The sequence below is a fragment of the Mauremys reevesii genome, linkage group 2 (assembly GCF_016161935.1).
Source record: "Mauremys reevesii isolate NIE-2019 linkage group 2, ASM1616193v1, whole genome shotgun sequence".
Lineage (NCBI taxonomy): Eukaryota > Metazoa > Chordata > Testudines > Geoemydidae > Mauremys > Mauremys reevesii.
This window is the reverse complement of record NC_052624.1, coordinates 145,924,819-145,952,717: the sequence shown is the minus strand read 5'-3', so window position 1 is coordinate 145,952,717 and position 27,899 is coordinate 145,924,819. Positions and strand designations below refer to the sequence as shown.

Here is a 27,899-nt window from a genome sequence, read left to right as displayed (position 1 = left end):
GGGGAAAGCCGATTGCTGCAGAGGAGCATGTGGATCGGACAGAGACTTCTCTTAGAGGAGAGTCTATTGATAGAGATTCTCTAGGTTTTAATCAGGAGAGGATGGAAGAGGATAAAGAATGGGCCAGAACAGATGAGAAACATTCACATAAAAAAGAATCCGACACATCAGAAAAGGGCAGACAAATAAACAGTGACAAGTTTTTAAAGTGCTTGTACACAAATGCTAGAAGTCTAAATAATAAGATGTGTGAACTAGAGTGCCTCATGATAAAGCAGGATATTGATATAATAGGCATCACAGAAACCTGGTGGTAGAGGACAATCAATGGCACACAATCATTCCAGGGTACAAAATATATCAGAAGGACAGAACAGGTTATGCGCGGGGCGGGGGGGAGTGGCGCTATATGTGAAAGAAAATGTAGAATCAAATGAAGTAAAAATATTAAATGAATCTACATGTTCCATAGAATCTCTATGGATAGTAATTTCAAGCTCTAATAAGAATATAACAGTAGGGATCGATTATTGACCACCTGACCAGGACAATGATAGCGACGATGAAATGCTAAGGGATATTAGAGAGGCTATCAAAGTTAAGAACTCAATAATAGTGGGGGATTTCAATTATCCCCATATTGACTGGGTACATGTCACCTCAGGATGAAATGCAGAGACAAAATTTCTCGATACGTTAAATGACTGCTTCTTGGAGCAGCTGGTACAGGAATCCACAAGGGAGAGGCAACTCTCGATTTAGTCCTGAGTGGAGCGCAGGAGCTGGTCCAAGAGGTAACTATAACAGGACTGCTTGGAAATAGTGACCATAACATAATAACATTTAACATCCCTGTGGTGGGAAGAACACCTCAACAGCCCAACACTGTGGCATTTAATTTTAGAAAGGGGAACTATGCAAAAATGAGGGGGGTTAGTTAAACAGAAATTAAAAGATACAGTGACTAAAGTGAAATCCCTACAAGCTACATGGATACTTTTCAACAACACCATAATAGAGGCCCAACTTCAGTGTATACCCCAAATTAAAAAACACAGTAAAAGAACTAAAAAAGAGCCACCATGGCTTAACAACCATGTAAAAGAAGCAGTGAGAGATAAAAAGGCATATTTTTAAAAGTGGAAGTCAAATCCTAGTGAGGTAAATAGAAAGGAGCATAAACACTGCCAAATTAAGTATAAAAATGTAATAAGAAAAGCCAAAGAGGAGGTTGAAGAACGGCTAGCCAAAAACTCAAAAGGTAATAACAAAATGTTTTTAAGTACGTCGGAAGCAGGAAGCTGTGGGGCCCCTGGATGATCGAGATACAAAAGGAGCACTTAAAGATGATAAAGTCATTGCGGAGAAACTAAATGAATTATTTGCTTCAGTCTTCACAGCTGAGGATGTTAGGGAGATTCCCAAACCTGAGCTGTCCTTTGTAGGTGACAAATCTGAAGAGTTGTCACAGATTAAGGTGTTACTAGAGGAGGTTTTCGAATTAATTGATAAACTTAACAGTAACAAGTTGCTGGGACCAGAACAAGAACAAATGGATATAAACTGGACACTAGGAAGTTTAGACTTGAAATCAGACGAAGGTTTCTAACCATTAGAGGAGTGAAGTTCTGGAACAGCCTTCCAAGGGGAGCAGTGGGGGCAAAAGACATAGCTGGCTTTAAGACTAAGCTTGATACGTTTATGGAGGGGATGGTATGATGGGATAGCCTAATTTTGGCAATTAATTTGGCAACTGATCTTTGATTATCAGCAGGTAAGTATGCCCAGTGGTCTGTGATGGGATGTTAGATGGTTTGGGATCTGAGTTACTACAGAGAATTCTTTCCTGGGTGCTGGCTGGTGAGTCTTGCCCACATGCTCAGAGTTTAGCCAATCACCATATTTGGCAACATTGGGGCCAGGGAGGAATTTTCCTCCAGGGCAGATTGGCAGAGGCCCTGGAGGTTTTTCGCCTTCCTCTGCAGCATGGGGCATGGGTCACTTGCTGGAGGATTCTCTGCAGCTTGAGGTCTTTAAACCACGATTTGAGGACTTCAGTAACTCAGACATAGGTTAGGGGTTTGTTACAGGCGTGGGTGGGTGAGATTCTGTGGCCTGCAGGGTGGAGATGGATGGCAGTAGAGAGATCACTTGATCATTGCCTGATCACTCCCTCTGGGGCACCTGGCATTGGCCACTGTCGGTAGACAGGATACTGGGCTGGATGGACCTTTGGTCTGACCCAGTCTGGCCATTCTTATGTTCTTATGCCCTGCTGTGGGAGGGAGGGGGGTCCAGCACCTGCCACCATTGTGGCTGACAGCTCCAGGGGACCCCCAGCAGTGGTTCAGAGGTCTGAGGTGTCTGCCACCCTGGAGCTCCAGGGCAATCTCCCCACGGCCTGGGAGCTCCAATTCCCCCTCCCCCCAGTACCCAGGAGCTCTGCTTTCCCCCTGCCCCACCCGTCCTGGAGCTCCGGTTCCCCTGTCACCCACTTTGCCCAGGAGCTCTGGGGTTCCCCCCACGGTGGCTTGGAGCTCCAGGGCCCCCTTCGGCTGATGGCTCCGCCCTGCTGCCCCAGAGCAGAGGTGCAGAATGTCACACAGGTCTCTGAACTTTGGGGAATCCGTGACCTCCCTGACATAATCGTCTCCTTAGTAACGAACAGTCTCCAAGCAGGGTACTATCCAGTTGAGCGCCAAGAGCGCCTAAAGTGAAGTTCCTGGCTCTGAGCCAGTGGGGCAGGGAGGATGCAGTGTTGCATGGTGAGGCAGAGTGAGTGCAGTGTCGCACGGTGAGGCAAGGTGCAGTGCTGCATGGCGGGGAAGGGCGGGTGCAGTGTCACGCAGTGGGGCAGGGTGCAGTGTCACGCAGTGAGGCAGGGCAGGTGCAGTGTTGCATGGTGAGGCAGGGTGCAGTGTTGCAGGGTGGGTGCAGTGTCGCACGGCGAGGCAGGATGCAGTGTTGCACAGTGGGGCAGGGCGGGTGCAGTGTCACACAGTGAGGCGGGGTGCAGTGTTGCACAGTGGGGCAGGGCGGGTGTCGTGTCACACAGGGGGGCAGGGCGGGTGCAGTGTCACGCGATGAGGCAGGGCGGGTGCAGTGTCGCGCGGTGAGGCAGGGTGGGTGCAGTGTTGCAGGGTGGGTGCAGTGTCGCACGGCGAGGCAGGGTGCAGTTTCACACAGTGGGGCAGGGCAGGTGCAGTGTTGCATGGTGGGCGAGACAGGGTGCAGTGTCGCACGGTGAGGCAGGGCGGGGCGCAGTGTCACACGGTGGGGCAGGATGCGGTGGGACCCGCATGCCCTACAACCACACCTCCATTCACATCCCAGTCTTGGGCTCCTTGTTGCAGGTGGCTGGATGGCCTGGAGAAGGAGAGGCAGAGAACCGATGTCCACTACAGATCCCTGGGAGGAGAGGGCAACTTCAACTGGAGGTTCATCTTCCCCTTCGAGTTCCTACCCATGGAGCAGGTCTGCATCCTGCCCGAGAAGGTGAGTGCTGCTCGCCTTGGGCATCTGCTTCCCTACGGCAGCACTGCCTGCTCTGCCCTGCTCTGGGCCCCATACGCTGACGCAGCTGTTCCGAGGGGTAGGTAGGGCCCTGGCTGTGTTTCAGGCTGGCCAGTCCCCCGCAGCAGTTTGAACCTGATTCCTGTCGTGTCCCTGGCCAGAGTCCCAGCATGCTCCGCTACCTGCCCGGGGCATGACGTCAGCAGAGGCTTCTGGATTCCCTGCCCCACTGCGGCCAGGTCCTCCAGCCTGTCTCCTGCTCCTGGGCTGTCCTCTCCCATCCTGGCCGGAGCTGGGACCCAGACCGTCTTTGGGGCCGGGCTGCTGGGCAGAGCACTGACCATGCCAGGGAAAAGGGGATTGTCAGTGCTGCCACCTGGTGTGGGGGGAGGGCATTGAAGCAGCTGGCCCTACTCCGACAGGCACCTCTGCTTCTGGACTGCCAGCATCACGTGGCCTGATCTGCGCCCTCACATCACGACCTCCCCTGGGCGTCCCTGGGGAGCCCCAGCCTTGCCCCTGCGTTAGGCTGGCAGGCTGCAGCTACCCACTAACGTGGGGGAGTTTCCGCCTGCAAACCCACCTCAGAGCCCTGACAGCAGCACCCTGAGCCTCTGCTGGGGCATTAGCCCTTCAAAGTCTGCAGACCTATAAACAGCCATTCATTGGGCTGGCAACTTAGGAAGCAGCCTGGCACTTCCACCCACGCAGCATCCCCTTAGCTGCCCTTTCCCCACCCAGCTGGGTCACCCTGGCCCCAGCTGGAACGTGCTGGCCATAGACTCCAGCCTCTCAGCAGCTGCCCTGCTCCTGGCCTGAGGGGCCCCATTCAGCTCACGCCCACTCTGCTTACAGCAATCTCTCTGGAGCCTGGATGAGACGGTGCTGAAGGTCCCCCCCAAGCTCGTTCTCCAGGTGTGGGACAACGACAAGTTCTCGGCTGATGATTTTCTCGGTGAGGCCTTTCCCCCAGGCGGGCATTTACCCTGCAGCCCAGGCGGCCGCAGAGTGGTATGTTGGCCCTTCCCACCGGTTGCCGTAGGCACGTCCCCACCTCGCTAATGATCTTGTATGTTTCTGTCCCCAAGAGCAGCCCAGATGCTGCAGGGCCAATGAAATGCTGCCATTTCTGGGGTGCAAAACCATGCCCCGGTCCCTGAACAAAGGGGCAAGAGCAGCCATGTTGGCAAAGGGCTCTGAATGGCTCCCCCTGCTGTGAGGCGCAGCATCCTGGGATCACCCCCATCCCTCTAGGGCAGGCAGGGCTGCTGTAAGGTCCGCCCTGGAGCACCCTTGGGCTGCGTCAAGAGCTCCATCGCCCTCCTGCATGTGCCACCACTGGCAGCCTAATCCCCAGGTTGGCCCCGGGGCCCTGCAGTTTTCTTTTGCTGCTTGCAGGGGTTCTGGAAATCAAACTGCTCAGCATGCCCTGCCCAGCCAGGCGCCCCCGGGCCTGCACCCTGAAAATGCTGCAGGATGAGAGCGACTCCCCCGCCCCACCCCGCTGCCCCAGGAGAACCTCCCTCTTCAAGCAAAGGCTCGCCCGAGGCTGGTGGCCGTGCGTGGTGCAGGAGGAGGGCAGGCAGCGGCTGTCGGTAGGAGCAGAGCTGGGGGCTGGCAGCAAGGACACGGGGGTACCCGAGGGGGAGGTGGGGGCTTGGAGAATCAGAGGTTTGTGTGCGTTTAGAGGCCCGATCCTCCTCCAGCTTTAGGCAGGTACCAGAGAGCCCCCAGCACCTCTGGAGGGGGGGGGTCTGCCTTCTGCCGCCGTGTCCCAATTCCTGCCTTGCTTCTCAAGGGGAAGATCGAGATGACACTGGAGCTGCTGACGGCCAAGGAGGCGGAAGAGCGGCCTGCTGGGAAGGGAAGGGAAGAGCCAAACATGAACCCCACTCTGCAGCCACCTGTGTAAGTGGGGGAGCCGGCTCAGCGGTGCTAATGGGGAAGCAGAGGCAAACTGAGTGATTTTAAAAATTTAGAACTTTATAAGGGAAAACCCCCAAATTGTGCCAAGAGGATAAATAATACAGAACATTCCCAGCAACTTCCTGCTTCAAACCGACAGCTTCCCACCTCACGCGCCGGTGTGAGCGGGTACCCACGGAGCAGCCACTGCCAAACCCTTCCCGGACGCCTTGTGCCTGCAGAGAGGTTCTGACCCAACCCCAGGGCGGCGAACAGCTCTGCTTCCCAGCACCCCCATGCCCAGCCCTCCCACAGGAGCAGGGGTGGATTAGCCACTGGGCCACTAGGCCTGTGCCCAGGGGCCCCAGAAAAAATCTGACACCGGGCAGTGGAAGGCCAGAGCCCAGGCCTCCGGGCAGGTGGGGGAAGCCCCCCCAGTGGCTCCTGAACCCATCAGAAGACTCCAGGTGGGGGAAGCCCCCGCACCCAACCCTGGTCCCCCACAGAAGCGTGGGGGAGTGGCAGGGGAAGCCCCCGCACCCAGACCTCTGCTCTAGTCCTGGGACTGGGGGAGCTCTGTCCCCACTGCAGCTCCAGGGCTTGGCACAGGGACAGAGCTTCTCCGGTCTTGGGGCAGCAGTGGGGGAGGTGGGAGGGGAGGGACCCTGGGTTGAAGAGGGGCAGCCCCAGGGAAGGGACAGAAAGGGGCAGGACTGTGGGTGGGGTCACATGACCAAGGGGTAGGGTGGAGGCAGGTCAGCAGGCAGACTGGGTGGGGAGGGCCCCCCCCCCTTGCTCTGACCCAGGGCCTGCAGGAGTATCCCGGAGCAGTCCCCTCCCCCCTGCTAGGACACAGCACTGGGCTGTCCCCAAGGCCTTGCTGGAGCAGGAGCTGAAAGCCCCAGGAAGAGCCCGTCCCAGGGCAGCCCAGGGACCCAGCTGGGATACCCCAGGCCATGCTGGGAATGGCTGCCCTGGGACCGGCTCCTCCTTGCAGGCGCCCAGAAGCCTCGTTCCTGTGGTTCACGGCCCCCCTCAAGAGCCTGCGCTACATCCTCTGGCAGCCGCACAAGTGCAAGATCATCCTGGGGCTCGTGCTGCTCCTGCTGCTGCTCCTGGTCGCAGCCTTCATCTACTCCTCCCCGGTGCGTGTGCCCATGGGGGACCTGGGAGCCACAGCAGGGGTGGGGGCCCCCCGCCACGAGCCCTGGGTAGGGCTGCAGGCACAGAGGGAGAACCCGAGCCTGCCCGGGGCAGCAGCGCCACCCTGCCCAGGAAGGGCCTCAGCCCAGCCCCACGGCTCTGCTCCCTGGGGCCCAGCGCTGGGGAGAGCGAGGGGAGGGGGGCAGCACAAAGCTGAGTGGAGTCAAGCAGGGGGTGAGCCTGTGCCCCGGCTCCAGCCCCTTAAGGCCAGGCCCAGGTTCACAATGGTGCCAGTGGCACCGTGGAGCCAGGGCCTTGCTTAGAATGGGCCCTGGCCTGCTCTGCTCGCCCTGCGCCCCGACACCCCACTAGCTCCCCCTGCTAAGCCAAGGGCTCCTCTCTGCCCCCGGCCCCTCCCACCCCCAGCCCCACCCGCCGGCTCCTCTCTGCCCCCTGGCCGGACCCCAGGGCACCTCCGGCTCCAGGCCTCTCAGCTTCCCACCACCTGTGGGGCCCCACCTGTCTCCCCGGAGCTGAGCTGAGCTGCCTGGGACTGGGGCAGAAGCCTGGCAGGTCTTAGCTGGGCCCCTCCAGGCAGGTGGGTCCTGAGGGAGCCCGGCTGGGACAGGCCCTGGGCTGGCAGATCCCACTGCTCCCGAGGGGCCGGAGCAATTCCCTGCCCAGGGACCGGCCCTGGGGGCTCAGCCTGGCAGATACAGACACCTCCCAGCGGGCTGGTGAGTGCGGCCGGGAAGCAGGGGCTGGGGAGTGGATCTCCGAGGGGAGGGTGGGAAGATCTGTGTGTGTTGGGGCACTAGGGAGTGGGGGGGCTGGGCAGGGATGGTGTTGTGCAGGGCATTGGGAATCGGGGGTGGGGTGTGAGGGGAAGGGACACGCTGCCATCACAGGGCCAGGCAGGCCACTGGGTGTCTGACAACTGCCTGTTTGTAACAAGTGCCTTGCACTGGGCTGGGCAGAGCCAGCTGAAGCGGCAGACCCCAGGTTGGCTAGAGGAGACGCTGCTACTGCAGGGCCTGATTCCCCCTTCCTCTCCCCAGGGCTACCTGGCCATGAAGCTGATAAACCCCTTCCGCAGTCTCCATTCCTTCGGGAGCCTCAATCCTCTGGCAGGGAGCAGCAGGAGCCCATAGGCCACAAGCCGGCAGCAGCACCCCCAGCCCAGCTCCTGGGATGACAACCAGCTGCAGACCCTGAAGACAGACAGCACCTGCTGTCCCCTAGCACAGAGGGACCTGGCCCTGACCCCCAGGCTGGGGAGTTGGGCAGCAGCACCCCTTCCAAATTCACCACCCACTGCCCTACCAGCACCTGGATCTTCCCTGCCTCCAGGCAGCAGCAGCCAGTCTTACCACTCCCTCCCTAGCCTGCACTCCTGCTGCTCCTCCCTTGGGGGGTCAAGGGCCACTCACCCCAGGCCAGTGAGGCTGACTAGCTCCTCGGCTAGAAAGCAGCTCTACTCCCAGGTGGGTCATTCTCTGGGCCAAAAGCCTTCAGGGCCAGTATTCCCCAATAAAGGCATGGAAAGGAGACCCTTCACCTCGCTTGAGTGCCAGATTTTCTTTACAGCACCTCGCTCAAGGCACCTGGGGTGCCACCCAGGAGCTGCATCCAGAGATGAAACACTGAGCAGCGGCTCCTGGCCAATTATTCCCCACCCAGCCTCCTGGGAAAGTCCTCAGCTTCTCTCCTTGCCTCCTGCAGCATTGCCTGGTCAGACTTCTGGGCTCTTTTTGCCCTCAACAAGAAATCATGTTAGGGCCAGCGGTGCATTGACTGGGAGAGGCAAGTCCCAGCAGGAGCAAAGCTGCTTCCAGGACCCTTTCGTCTGCCCAAGGAGACAGCTGTATTTCCATGCTGCCACCAGCAGGGATCACTGCTCCCCAGAGGGAGGTAGCATGAAATACCAGTGACTGATCACTCTAGAGCAGGGCTGGGCAAACTTTTTGGCCTGATGGCCATATCTGGGTATGGAAATTATATGGTGAGCTATGAATGCTCATGAAATTGGGGTTGGGGTGTGGGAGGGGGTGATGGCTTCAGCTGGAGGTGTGGGCTCTGGGGTGGACCTAGACATGAAGGGTGCAGGAGGGGGCTTTGAGGTGGGGCAGGGGATTGGGGTACAAGGGAGAGGGCTCCAGCTGGGGGTGTGGGCCCTAGGGATGAGGAGTTTGAGATGCAGGAGGGTGCTCCAGGCTGGGACAAAGGGCAGGAGAGGGTTGGGACCCAGGGCTGCAGGCTCTGGGTGGTGTTTACCTTAACCGGCTCCCAGAAGCAGCGGCATGTCCCCCTGGAGGGCCAGATGTGGCCCCCGGGCCATAGTCCGCCCTGAGGGATTGAGTGGCACATACCCAGGCTGCTAGAGCCAGACAACCTACGCCAGCATCCTCAGGCACGGCTCTGCCTGTCGGTCTCTGCTGGGGTATTACCTTTGAATTGTAATGATCAAAACAAGGCCCGTTTGTTCTAGGTTATTTATACTGGATCGGAACTGTAGACTGGAGTCAGGACTCCTGGGTTCTGTTCCCACCTCTGCCACTGATCTCCTCCAGCGCTGTAGGCAAGTCACCTAGGGCTTGGTTTTCAGGAGCACTTGGAGCTTCCAGTTAGTGGGAGGGGTCAGTGCTCGACCTCACTGCAGCAGGCCCCAAGCCTGGCTGCGCACCTGCTGAGCCAGCGGCAGGGGTTTATCTTCACTGTACAGAAGGGCAAAGCAGGAGCATACTCCCGCTCACTCTTGCTGGGGTGGCTTAGAACTGAGCCCAGTGTCCTGCCCAGCACGGGGCTGGCCCTGCTCAGGGGAGGAATTGGACACGGATATAAAGGGATTTCCCACATTTCACACTTAGCCACTTCAGTGACTGAGATAGGATTGTACCTACCAGCCGCAGCAGCAGGGTCAGGAGAGCATCCGAAAGTGCATCTGTTACTCCCACGGTCCCCGTGAAACTCCTTTGAGGAATGAAGATGGACACGTACTCACCTGGCGTTGGTCTTTATAGAACTACAAGGTCAATCAAAACCCCTCCATCCCGGGACAGGCAGAGGAGAGCAGCACCCCAGGATGAAGTGCAGTGCAGACCCGCACTGGTGGGCATGTGTGTGTTTATTTCCAGGACACAAATTACACTTGCAGAACCAGGCACACGTACAGACAGTTCTGTTGATTGGGTAAAATGTTTTAGAAAGAGGCAAGAACAGACCCAGTACTTTCAGGCTGTCCCATTGCTTTGCCACATGTAAAATCTCCCCCTACCCCAGACCCATCCTACCAGACCAAACCCCCCTGCTACAGCAAATGCCAGTTTGCCACCCTCAGAACAGGGGGCTTAGACATGCAGTCACGGGAGCAAACGTATCTTAGCCAGATCCTTTCTGCAGAGGGAGGAAGGCAGCACCTCTCCAAGCCTCATCACTGATTTTCCAAGGCTCTGAACTGTGTTGGGAAGGGAAATAGTGCGGATGGACAAGTCAAAGGCCGTGAAGGCTGGAACTCAAAGATACATAAGCAGGGATCTTATTTCAGCATGGCCTGGTGTTTCGAACCAGCGTCTAGAGCAGAGGCACCAAGCAGCCACTCCACACTTCAGTAAGGCCACATTATCCTGTCAGCACAGGAGCTGCAGGGTTTACCATACCAGGACAGCTGGCTTCCCCCTGCCCCATTTCACCCTCACACCTAGTCCGTCAGGTACCACGGCAAAGAGCGCACAGATTCTCACCCACACCTCTGCTGATCAGGTCTCATGCTATTCTAACGTCCATCGAATTAAGGCTACAAATTGCAGCATCCATCTGGACACCAGTAGTGGTGGCTCCTGGCAAACAGGGCACACCACCAGCAGAGCTCAGGAACCCTTCGGTTAACAACGCCTCTGCGCTCTGCCGAGCACCAGCTACAATGGCTGCTTCATCTGCGTCCTGTCTGGGCCATATGCCAGCAGCACTGCCCCATGTTAGTACAGCTCCAGGAGCAATCCAACCTGTCCCAGTGCCACTGGCTGGCCAGTTGCAGAGCAGAGCAGGGTTTACCATCACAAGTCCCTTTTGAAAGTCTTGGCCAATAACCATGTTCTTTAATTAGCAGGGCCATGGCCACCCTGGGGTGCGGAGACATCAGGAATCCAGGATCTGCCGCCAGGACAGGAGTTGTAAGGGAGAGGACATTCTGAATCTAAACCTTCCTCCCTCAAAGGGCAAGTTCCCCTGAGGAGTCTGGGAATTTCCTCTACCTCAGCCCAGCCCTGGTTACTGCACCCAGAGATGGCCTGACAGGCAGGAGGAGCCAGCAGGGCCTGGTTTTACTGTCGCTGTAACAAGGGCATGAGATCCAGTTAGACGTGGGTGGCTAGGACAAGGTGAGAACATGGCTCTGGTGTCTTGCGTCGAATTTAACCAGACATGGGCCAGCCAAGCCTTGTCCACATTGAGCACAGAGCTCCAGGCCTGTTTACACTACAGAATGGAACAGTGTCCGGGACAAAGTGTTGTAACCAGGTCCCCTGGAGATTCTATCTGTACATGCTCCCGTATTCTACCACCCCCCACCCCCAGCATCTGTATTATGAGCAACTCAGCAGGACCTACAGAAAGCAAGAACTCATTCAAACAGCAGTCACTGAGGTAGGAAATAACTAACCCTCCCTGAAAGGCAGCACGACGTTTGTAGAGATCAGAGCTCTCATTCCCAAGCATAGCTAAGGTCTCCGCCAGGCCAATAAACCCTTTGACCTTCCTTTGCCAGCATGCTTCCAAACTCCTGCTTCAGCAGCCAGATCTAGGTCCTTCAGAAACACAAAGGGACCACGTACAAACGCTGGCATCAGGTTTCTGGGTGAGGAAGAGAGAACTGACCCTTTTCACATCACACCTACACCACTAACAGGACACGGTGACATGCAAGTAGCCCCTATGCAAAGGCTGGCTCCAGGCCGAGGTACGCAGAAGGGAGGAAGGCAGCACTGCATGCAGACGGTGATCCAGTGGTGGAGGGCCAGGCCCCCCTGACAGCAGCGAGTGGTTATTACAACGCAACCCAGTGTTAAAACAGTCAGTTGCTGGGCAGGTCCATGCATGTGGACAGCAACATGACCACGTGAACCCCACCCCAGCAACGTAACCTGACTTCATGTGAACGAACGGAAAGTGGGTCAGGACTAGCCGTCCCTCGCCCACCACATTCCCAGCAATGAGCGGCATGGAGCCCCTGCACACAGACGTACTGACCCTTGTGCAATGAGCCCAGGATCCAAACGGTTTCTCAGACTGGCTGCAGTGAGACTTTTTAAGTGCATATTTCACCAGCAGCAAAACCCCTCGGCCCTGGATGGAGAGCCCAGTTGTCGGGGAGAAAGAGGAGGTGACCATATGCTAGTAGTGGCAGAGTGGAGGCACTGAATGGAAGCAGCTCAGTCCAATTTCCATCAGAGGCCGAGAAGAGCCAGCTGTATCAAGGCCCATCCGCAGCCTGGAAGAGCAGTGCTTTCCCTGCCATGCCGCTGGCACATCAGGCAGGCTCAGGGCGGCACTGGGAGGCCAGTAGCCAATATTTGTGTTCATGCCCAGACCATGTTGGGGTGACTGTAAAACGAGGGGTTTTCCTTTAAGCACAGCTCCCAGTTCACCCACTTCCTAATGAGGAGCAGCAACGGGACGAGGAGTATTTCATTCACGGTGCAGGATTCAACTGCACTACCGCAAAATCAGGATTAAAATCTTAAAGCTGCCTGGGGCAGATGAGCTTGGCCTTCCCAACCAGCCTAAGGCAGCAAAACCAACTGGATTGCAACAGACAGGCTGCCAGAGTGAGCAGCGGTGGGGCTGGGGGCAGGGCCAGGCTCACGTCTTGCAGGGGGCAGGGAGGGGCCAGCACTACTCTTCTCAGCTAGAAGTGTTTTGTTTGGCCAAGTTTCACCCTTAAGCCAAAGGGACTTTTCTAGGATTTTACAGTCTTTGGTGCCTGGCCTCCTAGCTAGGCTGCGGGACATCCCCAGATAGCACACGTAAGGCTCACCAACACGGACACAACACAACATTCAGCTCCACCCGCCCCAAGCGTCCTCTAAACACCTTGCAAAGCAAGGAGCTGCTGGGGGACGGTCCATCTGTCACTGCACCAACCTCCAGAAAGTCGGGGGGGGGGGTTAGGTCTCCCTGATGCATTACGTGTCACACGAAGCGTGCTCCCCACGTGATCCAGGACGTCCACTCCCGCTGGGAACCCCAGAGCTCGAAGACATAGCAGCGGTCCCCATGGGGGCCAGCAAAGTAGCAGTCATCTGAAGGGGCTCTGGAGAGTCTGGGCTGAGCAGGCAAGGGCTTCTCTTCAGCTAGCCTCTGCTCGCTCCAGCAGAGCGGCTGGTCTGCCGAGGGAAGGGGCAGGGCAGGAACCAAGGTCAGTAGAAGCGTTTCCGGCTCTGTTCCTGCCATTTGTTGTAGACAATGACTCCGATGACGATGGCAAACACCAGGGCGACCAGTGAGAAGAACACAATTAAGAACAGGGCCAGGCCACTCATGGGTTCCAGTGGGGCCTCCACTGTGGGGCAAAGGCAGAGGGGCACACGCCCGGGTTAGCCACCGAAGAGACCACACGCTCAGAGACAATGGCAATGGGGGCTGGGGGGGGGGGAGAACAAGCTTAGTTGGGTTTTTATTGCATTGCCCATCTCTGCGGTGGCCAGGGGAGACAGCCATCCAGCCCCCACCTTCCCCAGCGCTTCATCCAAGATGAGGCGCTTGCGTTTATCCTGAGCTATGGGATTTGGGTTCGGTCTCCGGGGAGAAGCGAGAGAGCCTGGCTCAGAGACTGAACGCTACATGGTCACTAGTCTGCAGAGGATCTCAAAGCACACACAGGGTTTTGGCTACCTCCACCCTGTCTCCAGTGCTTGGAAGCAGTGAGACCCAGGGCATGCTGTGCTGCAGGCACACCTAATCCCCGCTTGAGGCTGTGGGCTGCTCCTCTCTGCAGGGGTATTGGAGAAGCTGACACTGCAGAAAGCACTGGCACAGATGCAGGAACATCAGCGCTCAGCATTTGGTCACACCGTCCCCTCCTTCTAGGACCGTTAGCTAATGGAGACATTCAAGCAGAGGGGCTCACAGGCAGGAGCTTCAGCAGATGGTGTGAGGACCCAGCTCGATGAATGGAATAGCCTGCCTGGTGGGGAAAGCAGGTACTTGGTGTTCCCAGCCTTGCACCTCACCAGCCCGTGTGCTACTCACCTCCGGGCAGTTTCATGTTGTCCACAATGGGCAGAAACACCTCTTTATCCCGCTTCTCCTCCTCTGGGCTCCGCTCAACCGTCAGCTGGTAGAGTTTCAGAGAAATGATGTCGTGGTTATCTAGGGGCACGAGAGAAACGTGGTCTTAGACAGCAGGCAGGCAGAGGAATTTTGGCCAGGGATGGCAGAGCTGCTGGAAGAGGGAAACAGTGAACATCTTCTCAAACGGAGCCAAGCACCCATGTACGGAGCAAGCAGAACTCAGCTCTCCAGGGCAGGGCAGGGCCGTGCCCAGCACAACACAAACACACTTTTCCATGAGGGGCCTTTAAGCCACTTAAATTCAGGCTGAGAAATGAGTTGTTCAGCCGGGGAGCACCCCTGATTTAAAGTCCACTCAGCCACTTGAAGGCAGCAAATTAGAATTGCCCTCAGAGGCGTTCATTGCCTTTGTCTTTCTGTCACACATATTAGCAGAACTACTCAACTGTCCCTGCCAGCAGCTCCAATTCCCAGAGCTTCTGCAGAGATTTTGGAAATAAAGGAACTTTGCTTGGAGCAAACAATGAATCCAGGCATTGTGATCAATGTGCTTTTGTAGAGGCTTGATTCAAATCTGTTCTAAACTGGCTTAAAAACTACGGAAGCAGATGGGCCGGTACTTTGGGGTATTATGGCAGAAGCTGAATGGAATTCACACAGACGTTACAGGCGGATACAGGCAAGGTTTTAGTTTTGACAAGAGCCTCAATAGGCCAGACAGCTGTGCATCAGCGTCCGTGTGACTGGTCCTCCCGCCTATACTGGAAGAAGAGCTAATGGGCCAGAAAGCTCAAGAAGTGCTGTGCAAAACTGTGTAAGAGGGATGCTTGCTCTAAACCCCTGAAGTACGGCCCCTGTCTAAGTGCAGGCTGTGCACACCAGAGGTTCAGCTGCAGGCAGCCACCAGAGCCAGGGAGTGTCCGAGGCAGTCAGGGTGAAGGAGTGAGAGTGGGCAGCTTTGTATTTTCAATACTCGGAATGTTGATGCCAACTCAGAGGAGCCCCCCCGGCACCTTGCAGAACTTCAGGTGCCCCAAGCCTACAAGTGTGTCACCTGTGAGCTCCTGTGGTTCCACTGAAAACAGAAGGGTGCAATCACCAGTCTCACGCTCCAGCGCTAAAAGCAGGAGACCCTGGCTCAGAGACTCGCAGGCCTACCCTTAGCGCTTGTGGAGCATTGGCCAGGTTCACAGCGCGGTACCTGAGAGGTCTCCAGTGACTGAAGAGGTCCCAAAGAAGTATCCCCGTGGCAGGTGGACCCCCGGCATGTCAATACAGTCCCGCCACTCGTGCTTGCCATCAATGTCAATCATGATCTGAAACACACGAGACTTCACTCAACCCAGAGCAACCCAGCCCAGCCCTCCCGACCCGACGCCGCCCTGGGCCTGGAGAGCTCAAGGAGGAGTCACTCACCGTCAGCCTCCTTTTGACATAGCGGATCACGAAGAAGGTGTCGTGGTTCAGGTTGCGCACCATGGCCGTGCAGCCGCCCAGCTCAGTGGGCCGTCCATCCCGGTCATGGTCGTAGGTGAGAGAGCCATTGTTCACCATGGCGGAGATGTAGGGGAACACGCGCTAGGGGAGACAAGGGGGCCGCGGGTTAGTGGTCTTCTCACGCTGCTCTGCGGAGGCCTGGCAAGACAAACCATGGGCAACAGGACAAATGCATGCAGCCAGCAGAGAACATGCACAGGACACTGACAGCATGGAGCACGACACCAGGGCCGAGAGACAGACAAGAACCTTGGCCAGCGCTTGAAATTCTCATGCAGCTGGTAGGACCGGGTCTGTAAGGGAGCAAAGTGCTGGCAGAAGGCACTGGACTGACTGATCCCTCCACCACTGGGCCTCATCCTGACTCCAAGGAACCCAGGTCTAGAGAGGGACACAGGCTCCGTCTCCAAGGGGTGTTCTCTCTACAGAGACTGCCCACAACTGCCCATTGCCACCCCTGGGCTGGTAGTTTGTGTGGCATGAACCCCTGCTCCACCGCACACCTGTCACACAGGCCGGGCAGCGGTAGTGCCACTGTGCTGGGCTGGCTTTGAGACAGTGACGTCCAGCTACCACAGCCCAGGCGCCCCAGCCAGAACGCTCTTCATGGGATCACGCGCCTCCTCTCTCCCTCCAAGTTGGGGGTTTGTTTTAGTAAGATCATTCCACCAAGTCATGTGCATTGTGCATCACACCGGGTCCAGCATTCCCACCCCTCTCGATGGGCAACACTGCCCAGAGGGCCAAGGGCAGAGTCCTTTCTCTGGTCTGCAGTAGCAGATGGGCTAACCATACCACAGTGGAGCCACCGGTGTGTGCAGCTTAATTAATTTCTGATGGACCCTCCTCTAGCTACTAGGCAGTGAGAAGACGAGGTGAGGCGAGCAGTGCACCCAGGCCAGACCCCCAGCGTAATGCTGCGTAGCAGGGAGATGCACAAGGTGTGGGAACAGAGGTGTGTTTATTCCGAAATGAAGCAGGAACAGGGACCCATGAGCACAGACCAGCTCGAGAGCTGCAGCGTCTCCTCCACGTGTGGGAACTGCGCAGCCATGAGGAGAAGCCACAGGAAGAGAGAGGTGCACCTGAGCAAGGGGCTTGGGGAGGCTGCACACGCTAGACTTCCTTCTGGTCACAGGAAAGTAATCAGCAGCCCAGTGCACTCTGGCACAAGCACACTGGCCGGGGGATCTGGTGGCAGATGGAGAGACTGGCTCTGAACCAGCCACACTGGCTGCAGCCAGTCAAATAAAGATTTCTGTAACTCTGGCAATGCACTTCCCTCACCCAGCAAGGTCACAAACACTCAGGAAGTGCCAATGACAGAGAAAGGGGAGGGAGCTCTGAGGCTGGAAATGAACTAGGAGCAAAGTACCTGATTTCCAGGGGTATACCGCCTCTTCTGAGCCTGAGTCCAGAAGGATTATTGAGAGCAAGAAAGGGTACAGAAGCAAGACAGAGTCACCGACCAGACAGTTTAGTATTAACCTGCAAACTGGGAAGGAAATGTACCCTAGGAAACCACCAGCACTGTCCCCTTGCCAAGACTTGAGGGTACCCTACATTTTGCACGTCATGTACCAAACCACTGAACACATGGATTAAAAAGGCAGCTGGCCCAAGGAACCCCACACTGTAATCCTGCCTAGTTTATACCCTGTACTTCCCTTCCCCAGCCCACAGCACAAAACCACATTAACTCAGCACTAAGGACCCAAGCATGCACACCAACAAAGGCCTGCTTGGCTGGAATCACCACCACCACCCCTAACTGTGTCCACCACACACAAACACGTGACAGCAGGGTGCTCCCACAGCACACGCAGGGAATGAAGAGCTGCGTAAGGGAAGAGAGTGCAGCTGTGATTGCAGGCGCTAGTAGAGAGATTTGACGCTGTCTTGTCCAGCGTTTCTGCCCCCTCTTGCCGTAGGAGGGAAGTTCTCACACTTCAGGAAGTGGCTCTTGGCTTCTCTGAGGCAAATGTTGCTGTGCTAGAGACAATCCCAGAGCCACATGGACACCAGCGTCCTGGGGAGCTGGGCACACGAGCCCCAGGTGCGAACTTCCGTTTTCACATGGGACCGAGTCCTGGACCCATTCCCTGAGGATCCCATGCAGCTCCACAGATATCAATGGAGTTCCACAGTGGCAGAGATCAGAACTGGGCCAAGTCTGAACAGAAATAAAAGCCTCCGTTGTGTTGGACTGCCTGGTTAGGAGTGTAACCAGACGCCAGCACAAATCTGTGGCAGGAGAAGTGACAGCATCTGCAGCCTTTCTCCCTGCATTGTGACTCAGATTATGATCTTTATTCTCAATTAAACTCCAAGAGCTGGAATACCATGAGTGTGGCTTCTTCAGCTGCCCAGCATTCTCTAGGACCCAACCTAAGGGTACAAAGGCCCTTCACAGAGCAAGGGCAGGCCAATGTTAATGTTTCAACCAAACCTGACACTGATTCAAGAGCTGCAGATCTGTTTAATCAGTTTCAAGGTCAGAAGCCACCTACACAGCTGAGCTGGTCAGGCACTGGAGCCTAAAGAAGAGCCATGGGGTTCGAGTCAAAGGAATTAGCAGGATACTAATTTGGGATCATCTCCACACACCTCAGGGGTGGCCAGAAAACAGCCACGTATTTCCCACAACAAGTCTGGAACGAGATGACAAATTCTCAGCTTGTGCAAAATTTGACAAAATTGTGCAAAAAATTTTTCACATCTTGGCTGCTTGGATTCTTTCTCCCCACTCAATTTAGAAAAATCCAAACGCCTGGAAAAAAAAAAAAAAAAAAACCTTGGTCAATGTCCTTGGAAATTTTCTGATAAAGTGAAAGTGTCTCAAACGTGCTGGCTTCCTTTGCAAAGCAATTCTTCGGTGAAAGCGTGTTTGGGCCCAGCTCTCATACATACACACACACACGTTTAGTCCACATTTGTTTCAACAACACATAACAGTACGGTCTCGCTGTACAGCTCTAGAACACGGGAGATGTTCTCCAGAACAGCTTTACAGAAGGACTGTGTAGGAAGCCCTAGCCAGCAACTACCAGGGTGATCCCGGCAATTACAGGTCAGTAAGCCTGACTTCAGTACCAGGCAAACTGGGTGAAACTATAGTAAAGAACAGAATTGTCAGACACAGATGAACGTCTTTTGTTGGGGAAGAGTCAACATGGTTTTCATAAAGGGAAATCTTCCCTCACCAATCTACTAGAATTCCTTGAGGGGGTCAACAAGCATGCAGACAAGGGGAATCCAGTGGATATAGTGTACTTAGATGTTCAGAAAGCCTTTGACAAGGTCCCTCACCAAAGGCTCTTAACCAAAGTAAGATGTAATGGGATAAGAGGGAAGGTCCTCTCGTGGATTGGTAATTGGTTAAAAGACAGGAAACAAAGGGTAGAAATAAATGGTCAGTTTTCAGAATGGAGAGAGGTAAATCGTGGTGTTCCCCAGGAGTCTGTACTGGGACCAGTCGTATTCAATATATTCATAAATGATCTGGAAAAGGGGTAAACAGTGAGGTGGCAAAATTTGCAGATGATACAAAACTACTCAAGATAGTTAAGTTCAAAGCAGACTGTGAAGAGCTACAAAAGGATCTCCCCAAACTGGATAACCAGGCAACAAAATGGCAGATGAAATTCAATGTTGATAAATGCAAAGTAATGCACATTGGAAAACATAATCCCAACTATACATATCAAATGATGGGGTCTAAATTATCTGTTACCACTCAAAGATCTTGGCGTCACTGTGGATAGTTCTCTGAAAATATCCACTCAATGTGCAGCGACAGTCAAAAAAGCGACCAGAACATTGGGAATCATTAAGAAAGGGCTAGATAAGACAAAGTATCATATTGCCTCTCTATAAATCCATGATACGCCCACATCTTGAATACTGCATGCAGATGTGGTCGCTCCATCTCAAAAATGATATATTGGAATTGGAAAAGGTTGAGAAAAGGGAAACAAAAATGATTAGGGGCATGGAACAGCTTCCATATGAGGAGAGATTAAAGACTGGAACTTTTCAGCTTGGAAAAGAGACGACTGGGAGGGTGGTAAGGGGAATATGATAGAGGTCTATAAAGTCCTGACTGGTGTAGAGAACATAAGTCAGGAAGTGTTACTTCTTCTCATAACAAAAGAACTAGGGGCCACCAAATGAAATTGATTGGCAGCAGGTTTAAAACAAACAAAAGGAAGTATTTCTTCATACAAGACATAGTCAACCTGTGGAACTCTTTGCCAGAGGATGTTGTGAAGGCCAAGACTATAAGAGGGTTCAAAAAAGAACGAGATAAGCTCATGGAGGATAGGTCCATCAATGGCTATTAGCCAGGCTGGGCAGGGATGGTGTCCCCAGCCTTTGTTTGCCAGAAGATGGGAATGAGTGACAGGGGATGGATCACTTGATGATTCCCTGTTCTGTTCATTCCCTCTGGGGCACCTGCCATTGGCCACTGTGGGAAGACAGGATACTGGGCTGGATGGACCCTTGGTCTGACCCAGTATGGCCGTTCTTATGTTGGCATTTAGGCCACTGCTGTGCAGAGGTGAGGATCACCACACTACAGGTCCACACTAGCTAGTGTCCACACATTTCAGACACTTCTGACCCCAGCTTGCTGACAGTCCCCAAATCCCCAAAGGAAATTTCCCTTTTTCCATTTCCCCCACAAAGCGTTTGCAGCCATTGCTGAAGGCCACTGCTGGCCCACAGCACGTCCTAATCGGTGTTTCCAGTCTGCACACACCGGCCTGGGGCAGCAAGACAATGCCCACCGCCATCAGGACTTGCCCTGCAGAGCAGTGATACTTCATACAGGGAGTCGGCAGTGAGGAGAAGCTAACCAGGAACACTCAGTCCTTGCAAGTGCTCCTCTACACCAGATGCCATGACATGCAGAAGGGGCTGCAGAGGGAAGCTGCCTGGTCTGGCCTGCAGCCCCCTCCACGTATGAAGAGCTATTTACCTGCTGCTAGTCCCCTGGAGAGGGACAACAAGGAAGACGGCAAGCTCAAAACCAGAAGGGAAGAGACAGGAAAGGGGAGAGAGAGCAGCGTCAATAGCAAGTGACCGAAAGCTGCAGCCATGAGGAGCCGGAGAGAATGCTCGTTTAGACGGGTCTGTGATTGGCATTTCTCTAACATACAGCTGCTCTGGAGCTAGAAATATGGCCAAAGCCTTTTGAACGAGCTAATACGCCGACTCTGCTCTCAAGCTCTGGCTGCATAGCCACGTAATACAACTTCTCATCCATCTCCCACTTCCCTCCGAACTGCCAAAAGGCCATCTTACCTCCTGCTGCTTCTCCTCATTGGGGTAGGTGTCTACAAACACCCCCAGCCCCAGAAAGTGATCCTTGCTCCCAAACACGGGCCCTAGAACAGATGGCAGATTGTGAACAATGGGCAACACAGCCTGTGTCCTATCGCTCTCTAGTAGAGACAGGGGTGAATGCTTTCCACCCTGCGTGCGGGTAGATTTACTCCCGCATCGACAGGCCCCACCTTGGAGCAGAACCACAAGAGTAGCTTGAAGAGGCTGCAGTAATATTTGGTAGTGTCAGACAGACATTTACCTCCTTGTAGCCAACAAGAACCAGTGGAGCAGCCTCCAACTTCATGCAGATGCCCATTTGAAGGAGTTTTCCCCTAAGGATCTATGCCAGAGATGCCTCCAAAGGTAGCTTTGACTTGGCGCCAGTAGCAGCTCATAAGGAATGTTAGCAAGTGGCAGCGGATGAGTCACCCTTTACCCTCTCCCCACAGGGGATTCATTCCTTGATCTGTGCTTAGGGGGCCTGAAGCCCCCTCCACATAGCACCATTTAGCACTTACAGAACAGCAGAGCCCAGCACCCATGTTACAGGACCAACACCCCGCAGTCCCAAGTCCAATACCCGGGCCTGTCACTCCCCCTCTGCACCTCTCTTCCTCATCTGTCAAATGTAGACAGCAATACTCTCACCTGATGAATCACTTTGCAATCTACATAGGAGTGCTAGATATCAGAGCTCTTTACAAACAATAACTCATGAGGTAGGGAGGCATCCCCGTTTGACAGATGGGGAAACGGGAGCAGAGTTTTAGAATACAGGTGTTCCAGGCCCATGCTTAGCCCGCACAAGTCTGATTTCCAGAGCTTTGGAGCCACTGCAGCCTCCAGTAGGAATGGGGCTTGCTTTGCACCTCTGAAAATCAGAGCAAGCAGTTTGCTACTGCACAGCTGAATTCATAGCCACGTTGGACTCCTCAGAGCCCTCATCAATGGTCACCCCGAGCTTTTGCAGAGCAATGTCAGTACTAGCTACAGTGGGTTCACAGTCACTCCTGGCTCCCTCCCTGTCGGTGCCTGCAAAAAGGAGCAGGATGGCAGCAACTACAGATGCACTCTACATCCACAGCCAAGGGCGACGCTCGCCTGGCCAGCGTGTCTCCGCTGGGGCAGGAGAAGGCCAGCAGCGGAGGCTCTGTGCAGCACTTCCTCTTGCAGACGATGCCTCCGGGAGACCATTTTACCTGGCTGCATGCGATCCTTGGTGTACCAGATGGCAAAGCCGTCCCCATTCAGGTTCTTCTTGCCTTGCCCGTGGATTTTAAAATGGACCTGCATCTCCCAGTCTCTCAGGTAACAAGGCTGCAAAAGAGAAAGGGGGAGAGTGCGAGCAGCAGTCAGGGGGACTTTGACAATAGACTACCCACCCCTTGCAATTCAGAGCCCCTCCGGCTATTGGCCTGCAGGCAGATAATGTTAATAATGGACACCATCTCAGCTGGGATCGCAGACTCATAGATTTTAAGGTCAGAAGGGACCATTATGATCATCTAGTCTGACCTCCTGCACAATGCAGGCCACAGAATCTCACCCACCCACTCCTGTAACAAACGCCTAACCTATGTATGAGTTACTGAAGTCCTCAAATTGTGGTCTGAAGACCTCAAGCTGCAGAGAATCCTCCAGCAAGTGACCCGTGCCCCATGCTGCAGAGGAAGGCGAAAAACCTCCAGGGCCTCTGCCAATCTGCCCTTGAGGAAAATTCCTTCCCAACCCCAAATATGGCGATCAGTTAAACCCTGAGCGTGTGGGCAAGACTCGCCAGCCAGCACCCAGGAAAGATCTGTTCCGTCTGGATGGGGAGGGACAGCTGCAATTGGCTGCAGTGTCCCCAGCCAGACAGTACAGCTGCTTTTCTGCACAGACAGCAAGCCATGGCACCAACACACCTACCACCTCATGGAAAAGTGCTGGCCTGCCTTAGCACAAATACATCTGCTAAATGGAGCGTGTGGCAGAGATTTCTTCGTCCTTTATTTCCCTTGCCAATAGGCTGCACTGCCTTACTTTGTGTATTTCGGCAAGAGTAATTAACCACAGGGGGCACTGTTAAGATTAGGGAACCATGGATATAAAACCAAAGAGCTTGATTCTGATCTTGCACTGTCCTAAGCCAGGAGTAACCAGTGAAATCAGGAAAAGAGATCAGAATTGGGCCCAGAGGGGCCTGGATTTCATCACTATAGATGAACAAATTACGCCCCCTTATGAACATCAGATGAAGCATAAAAACAATCGGGGCAAAGAATGTAAATAGTTTTATAATAGAGTCATCCAGACTGGATACGAGTTAGTGGCTAGACAGGTATTTCGACTCCCGGACTCATACCATGAGAGCAGTCAAAAGCCCACTTCAAAGTCACATCTGTACAATATTATCAGATTACAATATTATCAATACAATATTGCCACAAGACAATAGATTTTAAGAATCCAGTCCATTTGTCACTATATAAGCAGTTCAGTTTCCTGTATTTCATTCAGCTTGAGCAACAAAGCTACACTTGTCAGGTTAATTTTGAGCTGATGTGAACCACAACCACTTCAGGGGAACTACCGATCCAAAACACAAACAAACACAAACACACACAGTGACATTTTTTTAAAAATGAAAACCATTTTACGACTTCTCAAAAAGCTACATTTGGGTCTTTGACTTCAGCCCTTTTTAAGCATGTTATGTGTACTGAATTTCCATATAAAAGAACAGAAAGATCCGCAGTCAGAGACATCTCGCAATAGTGCCCATAGCTGAGGATTGATTGCCAAATGCAGCAGCATCAAGCCCGCCCTGCACCACAGATACGTACCAAAGGTAAGTGGCAACTCACTGTGGAAGGCAGACTCACGATAGACGATTAGAACAGGTTCATGTCAGAGACACGCACTTACATCATACAGACAATTGTACAGGGATGTGGGAGGCCTCCGAGCTCCATGGAGACAATTTACACAGCTCTTTAATATAAGGAGGCAGCTGTCCAACACACTCTGAAGGCTTAGAGATATCTGACTTAAAACGGTTTCATCCCATGGACTAAAAGGATGTGGCTATTAACGGACAGGACTCTGTCCTCCTGAGCAGAGTATCCCTGACACAGTGGGCTGCAAGAAGAGTACTGACCTGGAAAGGCCTGGTACAGCTACAGTGCCTTTGATCTTGGAACAAGCTACCTTTCTCCAACACATGGTCAACTAGCCTGGGACTCAAATGGCCAGGCAGAATCAGACAGGTACTTGTGTGGAGAGAGCAGAAATCATAGTTCTACAGGAAACTTACTATGGAACTACAGTGATGCACTTTCATGTACTATCTACCCTACAGTAAATTCCATCCCAAACTGTCATGTCTTTGAGTGGCTCCTACTGTATATCCTGTTACAGGACTTAGGCAAGGCAATTCACTGCCTGCGCAAAATGCAGACAAAAACCGCAACATTAAAAACAACTGCACAGCCAGACATTATAAGGTGTGATCTGTAGTGCATGAGCTCAACCTGAGCCAGCAGATGCAGGTGTGACCACTCTGGCCTTTCCATACTACTAAATGGTAGGGGGCTTCCTGCTAGACCTGTGAGAGATGGGAGGGGGTATTAATCTGGAAGAGATTGAGAATCACTGCTCCATTGTTACTCTGCCAAACACTGAAATCCAGCACACGCACTTGTAAGCTACATCACAATCCTGCACCATGTGAATATAGGCACAACAAGATGATGGACGCCACATAAGACCCTAAAAAGAAAGCCTCTAACAGCAAGCCCTTCTGTGTCCACATCACGAGCACACTTCCCTATGCCTGGCAATTGCACTCACCAAGAATAGGCATTTTTCAGCTTTGGAAAGAAGTGTGTGATTAACACTATAATCCAGAGAAACATCCTATCAAAGCTTCAGTTTTGAGTGATTGGAGCTAAGACATCATATATAATTACTTGTTTTAAAAAGTAGGATCCACTATAGGCACTATAAACATTAAAGAACAACTATAGTGCAGCAAAGTAAGACTATATGAGTTTGTTGGAGGGCCCAAGCAGATACAAGTTGAGAAGGCCTGCACTGAACAGCACAGGAAGATATACTGATCATAAGACACTTTCTGGCTCAAATTCCAGCTTTTCACTTAATAAGCAAATTATATCCACTCCTTAGGCAAGACTTAAGTTAGCTAAACATTCGATGAGAGCTGAATTTGTGACACAAACTGACAGCCACCAAAGAAAGGTAGAGAATCCAGGTACATGTGCTGCTGTGGCCAAGTATTAAAGGTAGATGTGAGGTTAGTCGTTTTCAGATTCTGGTGGAACCTTTGCACATGGGAGCAGGGGAACGTCAAATCAAGTTTACAGGATAAACTCAGTGTGCCCAATTCATGCTGGTATAAGCAGGTACAAGTCCACTGACTTATATGAGTTGCAGTTACTTATACCAGATCTGCCTTTGGTCCAGTGTTCTTGTGTGCATCTACACAGTTCACATTCCCCCAGAACAAAAAGCCTCTTTCATAAGTTATTGTATTCAGGGGACATGGATCTTCGTCTACTCAGGATCTAAAGAATGTGCCCCATACATGGAGCACAACAGAGTGGTGATCCTGAATGGGATTTCTGAGCTATAATCATAGAGGGAGTTAGGATCAAATCCTATAATAGAATTGGCAGGGCTATTGTCCAGGAGCAAGCCATTTAGATGAACTGCCTTTTGGCACCTTTAATCAAAGGAAAAGCTCAGTGGAATGGAATATTGTCACAAGGTTAATGATCTCCTGTAGCTACACCGAAAGCAGAGAGACTGCCAAGACTCTGATTTAGCAACAGGCTTGTTTCAGATTAACTGTAGCTGGAGTTTGTTTTGCACAACCATTCCACAAATCTGTCTGGCCAGTAGTTTTCATGAGAGCAATCTGCCCGAGGCCCATCCACCCTTCATTCCGCACTTTGAGCTAAGGATTTTCACCACCAGTGCACCACTTCCTGTGACCTGCAGCAGCAGATTCCCATGAGAATCTTGACTCAATAAATCAAGTCATCCCAGTTACCTTCTTGTTACCCCTCACCATCTTGAATTCAGACATACTGGCTGCAACCCAAAGATAAAAATGACTTCTGCACAAGATACAAAACCCTGGAGTGCCAGCACTCCTCACAGATTGCTAGAGAACATTATTCTTACCACTCTGTTCCACACGGCCCCCTGTTTGCTCTGCATGTCTGGTGTGAGGCGGACGTACTGAGTCGTGACCATGGCATTGCCCATAAGGTCCCAGAGAGAGGAGCTGGAAGAGCCAACACCTGGGGGTAGAAGGGAAACATTTGCACCAGCCGTACAAGGGTACAGTGCTGTGACTGTGTCAAGAGCACTGATTGCCCTGTGCTCTGCCTCTTCTCACCCTTCCATCCATCTTCCCACCCACCCCCCTGCTTCCTTCTCTGCGCTGTTTCCCTTCCAGACCCTCCGTCTGGCTACCCTCCTCTTTCCCTCTCCAGACAGGTGCACAAAGCACCACAGACATTTGCTTCCACCCACCCCACCTACAAAGCTCATCCCCCAGCCCTTCTCTCTCGGGGTTCCCAATCCACTCTCATTCTGCTTCTTCCCTGCCCCCCAAATACCATCATACTCTAGCCACTACCCACAGCTCCCTTTGCACCCCCACCCTGCCTTTCCCTTCTCCCAACACCAGCTGCCCACTGAACGCACTACCTCCATTTCTTTGCCTGCCCCCTCCCTATTCCCCTTCTCACACCCTTTGACTCATTCCATCCCCCCATCCTCCCTGCCCCAGTTACTGCTTTCGCTTATCCCACGACCCTGCTCCCCAAACATCCCAGCCCCTCTCACCCAGCCCCTCCTGCATCCCCTTCCATCACCCCACACTCCTGCTGCCTGGCCCCCAGCCTAGCCCCAACGCGCACACACCGCAGGGGTCCCCCCCCAGCCTAGCCCCAACGCGCACACACCGCAGGGGTCCCCCCCCAGCATACCCCACACACACACCGCAGGGGTCCCCCCCCAGCCTAGCCCCAACGCGCACACACCGCAGGGGTCCCCCCCCAGCATACCCCACACACACCCCGCAGGGCCCCCCCCAGCCTAGCCCCAACGCGCACACACCGCAGGGGTCCCCCCCAGCCTACCCCCACACACACCGCAGGGGTCCCCAGCCTAGCCCGCCAACACACACACACCCCAGGGGTCCCCCCCCAGCCTAGCCCCACCGCGCACCCACCGCAGGGGTCCCCCCCCCAGCCTAGCGCCGCCCCGCGGGGCCCCTCACCCTGGTAGGGCTTGGTGAGCGAGTGCTCCCGTTTCAGGTGCTCCTCGGTCTGCTCGGCGCGCGCCCCGCGCAGCAGCAGCACGAGCAGCCCCGGGAGCCCAGCCCGCCACCACCGCGCTACCGCCGCCATCTTCCCCCGGCCCGGCCTGCGGCCCTAGTGCCCGCCCCCGCGCCTCTCATTGGCCGCAGGGAGGCCCCACCCAGCTCCACCATTGGCTCCCTCCGGGCACCGCCTACTGATGCGGATCGTGATTCTGGTTGGCTGAGGAGCGCATCCGTCACTGGGCCGACCGGGACTAGCCGCGCGAAGGGCTCTGGGAAATGTAGTGCCCTCGCCGCTTCCGGGCACGGGGATACTTAAAGAGACCAGGTCCCCATTTTTCCGGGCAGCGGCTGCGGGTCCGGAGTCCCCAGCGGGACTGTGACACACACGGCCACAGTTGCCTAGCGACATGGGGACAGCAGTGCCATGGTGACGGTGGTCTGGCGACAGGCGCGGTAGTGATGCGGTGACGGGACCGGGCGTGGTGCTGGGGGCCGGAGGGTGCCCCGCCCTGACTGTGCCTCCCTGCCTCAGTTTCCCCATCGAAATGCCACGGTTACTTCCGTGGCACTAGACATTGCCCAGCCCTCTCCCCCTCCCTTCCCCCCACTTCTTGGAGCCTGCGCCCATCTCAGCAGCCACAATGCACTAACAGGCCCTTTTACACTGTCCCTCGCTGGGTCTCCCGCTGAAGCACAGACCCACAGCTCCCTGAGTGCTGGGGCAGTGTCGCTGACCCCATTGTGTGCGGGGAAACTGAGGCACGGGGAGGGGGAAGGGCCTTGCCCTAAGGTCAGTGATGGAGCTAGAGCCAGCTCTCCTGCCCCCTAGTCCTGCTGGAGCACAGGGTGTCTGTACTGCAAGAGACTCCGCAGCATCAGCAGAGCT

The 27,899-nt window shown here is 54.2% G+C and overlaps 2 protein-coding genes across 18 annotated transcripts in view; one reads left to right on the top strand and one right to left on the bottom strand.

Annotated features, from left to right (window-relative positions):
* FER1L5 (fer-1 like family member 5) overlaps window positions 1–8,501 on the top strand; it is a 104,783-nt gene extending 96,282 nt beyond the window's left edge. For 7 of the 17 annotated variants that reach the window (XM_039522358.1, XM_039522360.1, XM_039522357.1 and 4 more), the window contains 6 exons: window positions 3,354–3,495; window positions 4,369–4,468; window positions 4,912–5,108; window positions 5,312–5,421; window positions 6,416–6,563; window positions 7,620–8,501. In XM_039522358.1, coding sequence (XP_039378292.1) covers window positions 3,354–3,495; window positions 4,369–4,468; window positions 4,912–5,108; window positions 5,312–5,421; window positions 6,416–6,563; window positions 7,620–7,712 — 790 coding nt within the window. In that variant the 3' untranslated portion in view covers window positions 7,713–8,501. Of the gene's footprint in view, window positions 1–3,353; window positions 3,496–4,368; window positions 4,469–4,891; window positions 5,109–5,311; window positions 5,422–6,415; window positions 6,564–7,619 lie in introns of those variants that run through there. The other 10 variants (XM_039522362.1, XM_039522363.1, XM_039522364.1 and 7 more) reach the window with 10 other exon arrangements.
* Window positions 8,502–9,644: 1,143 nt separating this feature from the next.
* LMAN2L (lectin, mannose binding 2 like) lies at window positions 9,645–27,098 on the bottom strand. Its single transcript, XM_039522372.1, has 8 exons — window positions 26,969–27,098; window positions 25,864–25,982; window positions 21,876–21,993; window positions 20,653–20,735; window positions 15,265–15,426; window positions 15,050–15,164; window positions 13,807–13,926; window positions 9,645–13,117 (listed from the first exon to the last, which is right to left on the bottom strand). Exons 1-8 carry the CDS (start codon window positions 27,096–27,098, stop codon window positions 12,975–12,977), a joined length of 990 nt encoding a protein of 329 aa, XP_039378306.1. The 3' UTR covers window positions 9,645–12,974.
* Between the last annotated feature and the right edge of the window lie 801 nt (window positions 27,099–27,899).